The sequence below is a fragment of the Bemisia tabaci genome, chromosome 8, assembly GCF_918797505.1.
Source record: "Bemisia tabaci chromosome 8, PGI_BMITA_v3".
NCBI classification, from domain to species: Eukaryota; Metazoa; Arthropoda; class Insecta; order Hemiptera; family Aleyrodidae; genus Bemisia; species Bemisia tabaci.
Window position 1 is genome coordinate 27382213 of NC_092800.1, and position 12645 is coordinate 27394857.

The 12645-nt window shown below is 40.4% G+C and overlaps 1 protein-coding gene across 1 annotated transcript; it reads right to left on the minus strand.

Annotated features, from left to right (window-relative positions):
• Positions 1-10345: 10345 nt before the first annotated feature.
• Positions 10346-11723, minus strand: LOC109033974 (uncharacterized; the record flags this gene model as incomplete). The annotated part of the gene is made up of 2 exons (XM_072303484.1): positions 10346-11256; positions 11310-11723. Coding segments are annotated over 2 exons (1089 nt in total), but the record flags the coding sequence as incomplete, so codon positions are not given.
• Between the last annotated feature and the right edge of the window lie 922 nt (positions 11724-12645).

Here is a 12645-nt window from a genome sequence, read left to right on the forward strand (position 1 = left end):
AAATAGATAAAAGAAAATTTGACTTAAAACGCATAATATCCGAAATCTAAGCTCAGATTCGGCTTCCTCGTGAAAAATAAATGCAATTTCATGTATCATATGTCACCATATCATAAAGGAAAGAGATTAACGTAGGCGTGTAGATTCTAACATATCAGTCCGACGTGGCAACATGGGTGACTCGGAGTGGGTCAGCTGATGAGTAAGAAGAAGTTTGTTTTCTCGGAAACGGACGAACCAAATGCTTGACGCCGGCGCACACTGTGGTATTGGACCTGAAAAGCTGGCCAAAACTATTTATCACCAGATATCGCCGAGTTTTAAAAATATTTTACAATCAGTACTTCTTCTTAAGTGATAATATGCACAATTTAACCACCTAACACATCATATGACAATCTGCGGAGGGTTTAAAGAGGGTGCAAGAAGCCGTCCAAAAATCCTTTAAAAGGATTAAAAGTATCTGACTAAAGCGGTGCATTTAGACGAGTTCCTCCTTTACCTATGGTCTACTTTTCGAAATAAGGACTTTCTATTACCTCATTTATGGTTTTTTTTTAAAAACAGCGTAAGTCACTTCAAAATTTTTGACGAAACAGCCGATCTCTCACATTGAGGAGTAATTGTACATTTCTCAAAAAAATTAATATGAATCATTCTAGATATTAGATTTTTGACAGTTTTGAATCAAAATTAGTGTTAGTATGAAAGTGCCGGGACCTCCATATGATGATTTAAGGTTAAATTATAAGATGAAAATGAGTTTTATCATAATAAGAACCATTGTAAGGGCAGAAAGCACCTGTGAAAATGATTCATTTTGATGGGTTCCTTCCTAACCCATGGCCCACATCTCAAAGTGAGGGCACTTCACTGCGAAATTCGTAACAAAACCACATATCTCACTTTTAAGAGGCTGCAAAATAATGTGCCTCTCGGCGTAATTTCATGGTGCCAGAGGGCCACTTTTAAAGCCCCACCCGCGGCCGGATGGACTCAAATTTGTCTGTAAAAGTAAAACGTGGCATAAATATGTCTATACTCAAGGATAATGCACGAAGAGATTGTTAGATAACGGATTAAACACTTTTGCAAGACTTTAAAGTGACCCTCCCATCCGCTTTCAAATTATTTTTTTTTATCTCTCTTTCGAGGGCGTAGAGGCCAGAGAAACAGGTTGCGTGACCAAATATCACCTAATTTGGTACTAAATGGGTCAGAGCTGTTGGAAAAATACAATTTCAGTCGTTAGTATCGACATAATTTTTCCCATGTGTTTATGAAAATCGCTCAAAAGTCCATCTTTAAGGTCAAAAATTTCAATTTCCTCAGTTTTCCTCAGTCTGTCAACCCTGAATCCTGAAAGTACCCACTTTGGACTATAACATTCCGCCCTAAACCGCTTGAGCGCAGTTGAGCGTAAAAAGAAATCGGACTCTGAATTTCGAAAAAAACGCACACTTTTATATCACTTTTCAACCTCCTGTGAAAATCACTAAAAAAGGAAATTTCGAAAATACTGTGGTTAGTTGTGTAGAATATACCCCTAAGAATGTGTTGCATATCGCCGAAGTTCCCTTTTATGGCCGCACAGTTGAAGTAAACTGATCGACGAGTAGCGCGCCAAAACATATCAAAACAATCGCTGAGAATTAGGTAACTTCGTGGTCTCTTCGCGGGAAATTGAGCCACTCGAAAAATGGTACATGCATGTCTACCAGGGTAAAAAACAGTGTAGATTTCGAATATCACATTGGTTTTTCAATAAAAAAAATTTTAAAATTGAGGTTTTGGCCAGGTTTTTCGGTCAAATACCACAGTGTGCGGCGCCTGGCGGCGTAACTCAAACGTTTGGATTCTGTGCCTACTTCCGCATACCGACCGGCTTTGATAGAATCTTCACGCCTACGATTACCCTCTTTTCTTTATGAAATGGTAACATATGATACATGAAATTAATGAAATTACATCGATTTTTCACGAGGAAGCCGAAACTGAGCTTAGATTTTGGGTATGATTGGGTAGTTGAATTTTCTGAATTTGAAAATTTAAGACAGCGGACGTAGCCTAAATTGATACATCGGCTCCCATTCCATCGATTAAATTCGAATTATTTCAGTCTAATTTCGAAAATTCGAAAAACCAAGGTGGCGGGCGTGGCCTAAAACGCTATCTCGGTTCCTGCTCGTCGGATTTTCGTAAAACTTGGTGCCAAGGGCAGGGGGGAGGAAAGAAATTTTCAAACACTGCAATCGATATGTCGCAGGCAAATAGTAAAATTAGGCATTTTGTCAAATACCTAGGCAAATAATTAAATACTAGGGGGTTATGCCCCCTGACTGCTACGCAGTCCAACCCCCTGAAGGCGTTCCGCGCCATCAATGGGCCGCTTCGCAGCCCTATTTTTACCTCCTATCAGTGTTAGTTTTATTTTTCCCCTCAAAAATTACGATATGAGGTATACTTTACTTTTGGAATGAAATAATTTTCGGTTTTGATGAATATTTTAGTTCGTTTTAATCCGTTTTTTTAAATCAGTGAAAAATTTAACATCGTCCGAGTTTCTGAATTGTTGTAATAAATGCCCTTTAATTATCATTAAAACCGAGCAGAGTCAAGAATAATTAATTGCGCAAAGCCATATAGTTTTGCGGCGACTTTACCGTCGCCCGAGCCAGGGACGGGAAAAGGAGTACGCTCCACGTACATATTTTACACGCTTATCAGTCGCATCTGATAGCGAGCAGTCACATCTCACATCTCGAGATTGAGAGAAATTTTACTGAATAGTGAATATTCGAGGTAAAAACATTCTGCCCACCGCTTTCGACTCACTACAATCCTGGTTCCAGTGGTGTGGCTTGCTTTGCGATATATCGTTGGATCTGTCATTTAAATCTATCGAAAAGGATCGATTATGAAGGTGTTTGCAACGAACACCTTAATAATCGATCTTTTACCACAGCTTCAAATGGAGAAATATCGACAATCGATCATTCACGCCACCCCACTGCCTGTTTCATCTGCACCCGACACAGAGGTTAACCTCAGGTCTCAGGAAGTGATCAAAAGTTGGTCAAAAGTTGGTCAAAAGATGGTCGTAGGAATCAGGATTTGGCAACTACCACATAACACAACACACCCTGACACACACTGTTAGAAAAAATAAAAGGCCGGAGTGAGAGAAGGAGAAAGAAAATTATCCCTCCGCTTCGAAGATAGATACCTAACCTCCTCACCTTTTAGACAAAGCGAAATAAGTTTCTCGACTCTTTCACTTCTGCGGCTTTTTCCGCTTTTCTTGTCGCCTGCTCTTCCTGCACGAACAAGAAAAAGGTGCGGATTTATAAATGAAAGTTTGGTTTGTGATACGATCAGCCACCCATGTTTCTGATCGAACAAAATTGAACTCGAGCAAACAAGTTATTACATGGGTCAGACATTGCTAAAGTGCAGTTCGATTATCGCATCTCGTCGAAAACTTACGGCGGTATAATATCTGAGAAAATTTAAATTTATCTGATCGAAGTTTCATGAGTAAAAATGTAAGATTTATAGGGACTTAATAAACATAACGGATCTGCTGCGCTAATCACAGAATCGTGGTTCATTGATTTTAGATTTTAGATCAGGAAGAAATATATGAAGATGTATCCAAACATCAAGTTTTCTCGTCCAATATTTACGAAGATATCACCCTTTGAGAATCACGGATTATGATGTCACCTACCTTGGTGGTGCATGCCATAGTTTATTTCACAGTGACGAGGCGTTAATAATCGAGTAGCGATATCTCCCTATTTGAAGCTATGGTAAAGAATCGATTATTATGGTGTTCTTTGCGAACACCCTGTGTATCGATACTTTTCCATAGGTTTAAATGGCAGATCAATTGATATATCGCAAAGCACGCCACGCCACTGTTATTCTACCTGTACAGAAATTAAGAATGGATCGATTCACCCAAAAGCGCATTTCAGCTTTCTATTCCCAAAAAGCGAAAAAACGAATCGAAAGCCAATGGTTTTCGCAAACAAAAAATAGCATTTGAAATGTTGGGATGAGGAAATCCACGGTTGGACACTGAGAAAAAACTATGGTTATCATTACCATATTAGTGGTGTTCAATATGCATTCTTAATTGGTAGTGGTCATAACCAATAATAGCAATATTTTTACTGGAGGAATCGTAATTTTACAAGTGTGCGGTAGTAAAATTACCATTTAATGGTAACAATATCCCTATTATTGGTTATGGCAACTACTAATTAAGAGTTTATATTAAATACCACTAATATGGTAATTATAACCATAATTTTTCTCAGTGGATAGTTGAGGGGCCTAGAGGACAAGGTGCATAAGTGCAGTTTTTGAAAAAACTGAGGTATTGACGATTTCAAAGAGAACTAGTCTTGATGTATATTCTGTGAAAAATTTGTCCTCAAGTTCCAATTTTTCAGCATCAAAAAGTCAGTTTGAACTTTCTCTCCGCCATCAGGATCCATGTAATTTCGGAACTTCAAACACGTATTTCGCAAAATAGCATAAACTGCCCTCATGTGCTTTGTCCACCAAGCCCCTCAGTTGTATAATGTCCAAGATTTTCAGGCACGAGTCTAGGTACTGAAATAACTAACGACTGAAATATGATTCAGTATACTTAAAAGATCGCTTCTTTCTTCGTTATCAACAAGGAAACCTTTTATTTTAACAGAATTTTTTCTATGCCTCATGAAGTCAACAACCGGCCAATAAGTAGTTTCAACTTCAGCTGCGTCCAGCGTGAATGCTGAAGTTATTAAAACGCCTTATTTTCAACGATACGCCAGGTTTGTGCTCTGTACCAAGAGTTGCATGCGCCACAAATTGAAGGCGAAAGGTACGGAAAGTCTTGACGTCGTTGAATGATATACTGACTCTTCCAGATCCGAGTGCACAGCCATCGGCCATCAGTTGGACGTATATCTCAAACGGAAATATGTGCCTTATGACTTGAGCCATGTTGTAAAATTATTCGTATTAGTCCTAAGGCTCATGTCCTAATGCACATAGTTCTGTTTGGTAGAAATACGTCCAATTTATTTCATCGGTATTAATTAATTTTCATGTATAGTATTCATAGTGGTATGGTACTGAGAATACTATCGTTTACATCTGATTCTATATCATCGATACCCATTTCATTTAAGAATCCTCGCAAAGGATTATCGTTTGGAAACATGCATCTCAACGATCACAACGGATAGAATAGTTCGATTCCTCGTCTCTGAAAGATCTGCCTTCTATAATCAGCAATCTTTTGAACGTGATAGGCGTCTGGAATTTGGCCACTCCTATCATAGTTGAAACTGGGAAGATCACGTAAATAGAGGCCCGGGGGGGGGGGGGGGGCTCACCTGGAACATTTTCTAAACGTGTTGCGTTTTTTGAGCAGATTTGTCTTAATTTTCGTCAAATGTTACCTGCTGAACTATAAGGTAAATCAGATAAACAGAAAAATCTGAAAATCTCTCCTCCGCCTCTTATTATTCTTATCAAGGACTAAGGAACAGTGGCGTGGCGTGAATGATCAATTTTTGAAATTTCTCCATTTGAAGTTGTGGTACAGAATCAATTATTAAGGTGTTTGTCGCGAACACCCTGTTTCGCGATCCTTTTCCATAGGTTTAAACGGCATATAAATCGATATATCGCAAAGCACGCCACGACGCCACGCCACTGCTAAGGAACAACACCGCTTAACTGATAATTTTGGTGCAAACGAGTTAGTGACTTTGTCGCATTCTACAGTATAATATGCGCAAGCTGACGTTTTTAGTTTTTACCAATTTCACACGGGAGCGCTGTAATGTATAAAAAAATTGCAAAGCTAATCTCGAGGTAGGTTATATATAAATACATAAATGGTAAAACTTTTTCTGCGTCCTGCAGAAAAAGCTCAAATCGTCTAGAGTCCCTTTATACTGAGAGTCAAGACAATTCGGCTCATGGATGTCACAAACGGGAATAAAGATTACAGAAATTGAACGTTTTTTCGTAATCTTTGATCGGCCCATTCTCAAATGCCTTTCTCCGTTCCTCCTGCTCTCATTCCGTTTGTTCCTTCCCGAACCCGTAATTCTCTGGTCCATTCCAGATTATAATCTTTGCAATTGGTGAAAATGTAATCTTTATTCCCGTTTGTGACACTGTGGAGGCCTAAAATACGGGAACCAATCAGAAATGGATTCAACTTGTCTTGACTCTCAGTATAAAGGGACTCTAAAATCGTCAATTTGCGGATATGCGGTATTGTTCTTTAGCCATTGTTTCTTCCCTCCGTAATTTGCCTCCTCTAAAATTTCCCACCTCTAGGCAACTACAATTACTCAGGTTACTCACCCGGTTTTCGAAGTGCTTCCTCTTAGACAGGTTGCTCCAAACATAGCTAAGAGCCCTGTTCGCCTTTCCCTTTTGGTCCTCGGGTACCACGTTACATATCCATCATTTCTGATGGGCATTCTCAAACCCGCCACTTTTAGGGACGCGGAAATCTCTAGGGATAACAGGCTCCTTCCAGAGTGGATGTTATCCTTTTAGGAAAAAATAAAAAGTTTTTGAAAGTATCGATGGATCTAACGGAAAGTCTTGAACGTCGTAGTTCAAACTTAGCCGCGTCCGTAGCACTAAAATCGGTGGAATTCGTGCCGCCACACAGTGGATCGAGTCAATAGGAGCGAGGTCAGACAAAATTTGGAACCTTTACAAGCTTAAAAGCTCCTTTTATACACAATTTTGAGGTCTAAAAGTGGTTTCATTGGTCTCCTCGTGAAATTTTTTTCTGACAGCAACCCTTGAAATTCAAAATGTGACGAAATAAACATCAAAATTTGCAGTATTAGTCAAAAATTCCGTGTCTTACCTCTCTGATTGACTCGATCTACTGTGCGCCGATTTCTCTAAAGTCTATACGAGCCCAACTTAATTTTTAGACAAATGAACTTGCATGGGTCTCAAGTTGGCTGCCACTTCTCTGTCAGGCTGCGTCTATTGTTGCCGTGTCTACAGACTTTCTTCGGAGGTGGCTATCGCCACTCATGATGATACAGTATTTTATTGCTAAAGTTCTTTCCTTTATCGATACATTTTTGTATTATCTTCATTTCTATGGCCAAAGTGGGAAACCACGTACCTATATAGCGGTGTTTCAAAATTTCCGCTACTAATTTATTTTTTTAAGAGAAACAAGTCAACTATACAACTTGAAATTTCTACGGAATATTCGGGTAGCCTAGAAGATAAATCAAGGAAATTTTCAAGAAATTAAGTTGCCTAGTTTTCCAAAGAAAATAAAAAAATATGGCAGAAAGTCTTCAACGTTGCAAACAGAGATACGTGGTTTCGCACTTTGCCTATCGATTTATTCCATATATTTTACTTACGGAGATTCGTAGTAATATTTTTGATAATCAAGATGAGGCTTTTCCCTTTCGGTAAACTCACGTCAGATCCATCACATAAAATCTCATTAAACCTCAGATGATTAAAACATTTACACGGATAAAAAAAAACATCACGTGCGGAGAAGTCCACACGTCCTACGAGAAATGCCGTCGGGGGCTTTGCAGGAGTCTTGCTCACGGGGCGATGCCCTAATCCTTCTTGCCGCACAGTGGGACCAGCCACTGGGAGAGGTCGAAAAGAGATATTTTCACTAAAACTGCAAATTTCGATGTTAATTTAGTCACATTATGTATTTCAAGTAGTGCTACTTACAGAGCATTTTACACTGAAACCGCAATGAGACTATTTGAATCAGTGAGTTCGAAAACACACCAACTCGGGTTTTTTTTCGATTTTCACTTTTTTACGGCTTAATAACATTTATGGATAGACGCATTTACACGCAAAAGGAAATTTCGAAATTGCAATCGGAAGTGCTCGAAACAGCGACGGGAAAAGGGAAAAGTCGAAGTATATCATTGGAAATACCAATTTTTTACCACTTCAAGGGAAACGAGTGACCGTCCGATTTTGTGGTTTTCTTTTTTCGGTTCAGTATACCTTGTACCAACAATTTATATAAATATTCAAGCGTTATTCAGGTCAGAAAATATAAATTATTCTGGGCATGCAGACTATGAAAAATCAGTATCTGAAAGTCGGTGAGACCGAAAACACACCAACTCGGAAATTTTTAAACGCTTGATTCTCTGTCAGCATGGTGTCAACATGGTCAAACATAGTGTATCGATTTCAACTTGGTGCTTTACAAAGTCTCTAAGTACTTGTCCTTTGGCACCAAAAAGGTTTTTCTTAGACTAATTTCTTCGCCTGCTGCGCAGTTTTAGGTGTTTCCTGAACAATTTTTTTTTTCCGAGTTAGTGTGTTTTCGAACTCACTGATTCATTTAAAAACATCTGCATTTCGTATTATCCCGCATCGTATCCAACCCCTTCCTTTGAATTGCCCCACCGTGTGACGCCTTGACAGACTCCTACCTCAATCACGTTGTGATATCAAATTGACTCCGTATGGCATGAGATAATTATCTCGACGAGTAAGTTCATATTGCTCTGCGTTTCATCATTTTCGCTCTGCACTTTTACGGCGCGGACATTTGCGGATTAAAACTTCCAACCCACGTTATCGATGTAAGTTGAGCGCTGCTTTTTATGGGTCTTAGAAGCATGAGTTCAATAAAACAAACACAGAGAAATCATCGACAAATCAGTATCAAGCCGCTTAATTTTAAAAACTTGGAACTTTCCTATAGCTGATTTCACACGATCAAATCGAGGCATCAAATCTTCAAGGTCAAGTGTTGTGATTGGCTTATTCGATGATATGGACCAATCACAGCACTTGACCTTGACATATCGATGGCACGGTCCGATTATGTGACAAAAGCTTCACCAAAAAAAAGTGAAGTTAATGTAACATTCGGGATGCAAAAAATGGGTGCGACTGCGAAAACTTATAAACTGCTCAATTACCCGCCACAGTAGTTAGTTTTACATCTTAACATTGCTAAAGTAACTGCCGTAGTGGGTACTCCGGCATTTCATAAGTTTTCGCACACTTCTTTTACATCCAGAATGTTGAATCAACTTCACTTTTATTTTCGGTGTTTTTACTAAAATGTTCGTGGACGGTAGCGCAAAAGGCCCTACCGCCAATGGTGTGCTTTGCGATATATCGATTGATCTACCATTTAAACCTATGGAAAAATATCGATTAATAGGGTGTTTGCAGCGAACACCCTAAGAATCGATTATTTACTACAGCTCAAATGGGGAAATATTGATAATCGATCATTCACGCCTCGCCAGTGCATCAAGCGATTGATGACTGAACTTCGATAGAAAATGATCGAGTGTTAGAAATTACTTGACTCTTCTTCCTTCTTGGGGCATCCGTTTTCTCCGATGAAATAGTTTCAGAAACATTGACTGTATTAGATTCAAAGCGAGAGGAGGAGAAGATACCCTGGATACTGGATACCCTATGTATAAAAAACGCTTTACTATTTTAAAAATCCAAAAAGTATTGGAAAAGAGGTAAATATCCGTGCATGTAATTAAAATTTGACTTGATTTTGCAATTAGGAACTACGATTCCTGGCTCATCCGTAAAAACACTTTTGTGCATACGGAAACTAATGGTGTATACGTTGTTCCTTAACTAAGCTAGAAATTTTAGTTGATAATTGCAAAATTGAGTCCCATTAGATACATACGTAGGTGTCGCTTGGTACCGCTCTCTGGTGCTCTACGGCCCCTAACCGCTACTTTGTTCTCTGGTAAACCATAACCCCTCGGAAACCTCGCACTAAGCTTTCCGAGTTGTATATAACATCCCTCTATCCTCTCGTCGAGCGCCTTGTCCCAGCTGGAACTCAATTTGGGACCTTTTTTGGTAACATGTCAACTACCATTCTATATTTGCATGATTGTACCATTTTATTTGTTTCCTCATAATGCTATTGACGATGGTGTTTTTAGCATCCATGATCTCCCGTGAAGTCTCATCCTGGATGCGATCTCTACTAGAAATATCAGCTTAATCTACGCTAGAAATTCAACTAAGTTGCCATTACAACTTCTCTTGTCTCTACTTTCAGCTTCTGGAAGTAGATTCCTTCTTTATTTGCATTTCATAATTAAATTGCGGATAAAAAATAACAACTTTTTTTTAAAAAAAACAGTGTCCATATTTAAATTATGAGTGACATCTTTAAACCACGCATGACTGTGTAAATGTTACATTCCCTAAGCTCAGCACTGATGCTACGAAGCATCATGATTCTATGAAAGATCTACTAATTAAAATTATATATGATAATGCAATAAATGGAAACTTTGAATTGAAAAATAAATAAATAACTTTTTATTCACATTTTGAAGAGACAGAATTGTATCAAAATTTATAAATAAATATAAATTAACAATTTGTTCGATGAAAAGAATCAGAAAGACAAATGAGAAAAAGGAACTGATCGAATGATGATACCAAGTTTAACGTTTTCGATCGACAAAATTGCGAGTATCGCAGTCTTGTTGATGGTAACTGGCAGTGGTAACGATTTATTTAATTTACAATCTAGTAATGGGCAACAGCGCCATGGCCGTAGCTAGAGATAGCTGGGGCAGCGTAGCTGGAGACAACTGGGGCATGAGCGTAGCTGGAGACAGCTGGGGCAGCGTAGCTAGAGACTACGGGAGCGTGGGCGTAGGTGGAGACAGCGGGGGCAGCGTAGCTAGAGACTACGGGAGCGTGGGCGTAGGTGGAGACAGCGGGGGCAGCGTAGCTGGAGACGTAGCTCTTTCCATATCCGTAGCTGGAGATAGCTGGGGCAGCGTAGCTGGAGACAACTGGGGCATGAGCGTAGCTGGAGACAGCGGGGGCAGCGTAGCTGGAGACTACGGGAGCGTGGGCGTAGGTGGAGACAGCGGGGGCAGCGTAGCTAGAGACTACGGGAGCGTGGGCGTAGGTGGAGACAGCGGGGGCAGCGTAGCTGGAGACGTAGCTCTTTCCGTATCCGTAGGCGGAGACAGCGGGGGCAGCGTAGCTAGAGACAACGGGAGCGTGGGCAGCGTAGCTGGAGACAACTGGAGCGTGAGCGGCGTAGGTGGAGACAGCGGGGGCGGCGTAGCTGGAGACGACGGGAGCGTGAGCAGCGTAGGTGGAGACAGCGGGGGCGGCGTAGCTGGAGACGACGGGAGCGTGGGCAGCGTAGGTGGAGACAGCTGGGGCAGCGTATGAGGAGACGTAGCTCTTTCCGTAACCGTAACCGGCTCCGTATCCGTAGCCAGCTCCGTATCCGTAACCGGCACCGTAGCCGGAGTAGGCGGCGTAGGGAGCGGCGACCTTACCGTAGGCTCCGTAGACGGGGCGGGGGCGGCGACGACGGATGGGGCTGCTACGACGGCGGGTGCAGCGTATCCGTGACCGGCTCCGTATCCGTAACCGGCACCGTATCCGTAGCCGGCTCCGTAGGGGGAGCTGCTTGAGCGGGAGACCTGGGCGTAGGCGGTGGCGTGGGGGCCGACTACGCTCTTGGAGTATTCGGAGACGGATGAGAGGCCTCCGTATGACTTGACAGTTTGTTCGTGGACATTGCCGACGGATCCGTCGTATCCGTAGGCAACGGAGCCGATGCTGTAGGCGGCTGGGCCGGCGGCGCGGGCCACGGCGAGGAAGGCGCAGGCAAGGATAACCTGCAACAATGAAAAAGTAAGGGAAGTTTAGAAACTTGAAATCAAAGTATGAACAGTTTCAACCATATCCTATACCACCTAACAAACCGCCGATGTTTTTCAGCAATTTTTTATGATTGGAAATGATGCAGAAAGTATATGCGGAAAAACAATTAAAAATGGTAATTTTCACGATTCTAAATATTATAAGTGAGTAAAAAATTGTAAAAAGTAGCTCACATGGGTGTGAAAGTTTAAGTAAAATATTCTTCAATTGAGAAGTAATCAATTGGATGATTAAATGGGATTTTTTATGGCTCTTAAAGTAAAAAAAATACTGCATGTAATTCATTTCAGTTTTATTTTCCTACTTTTTTACAATTTTTTTTCTCGTACTTGGAAAATAAATTATTGCCAAGAGTACTTTTGAGCTGAAGTAGCTGTACATTCTCCGGTCAAAAATTCAAAACCGACGAAAAGGTTTTGAATATGAAATCCTTAGTCGAACATTTAGTCTTGTAAGAGGAAATAAAACTTCAACATTTTTTTCTGAATTTGATCTTAATGCGACTTGTTTTCTCTCCGATTGAATTCGATACACATTCGGACTAAATTTTGCAATTTCGAACTACAATCTCTGGCTCAGTTTAAAACAACGTATGCATACCATTGGTTTCCCTGTAGACATAAGTGTTTTTACGATTGTTCCCTGACTGCAAAATGCAGCCTATTTAATCCCTAGCAAGTAACCGGTACTTAGCCTAGCTACATTTTGCAATAAGAGACGATTATTTCTAGCTCATCTACAAGAGCACTATTAGTGCATGGGTTTTTTTCAAAAAGGAGCCATAAACAATATTTCCTCATTGCAAAATCCAGTTCAGTTAAAGCAAGTTACCAAACATCTTATGCATATGCAAAATATTGTATAAGAAAAAATGACTCACGCCCTGATCGATTAAAACAA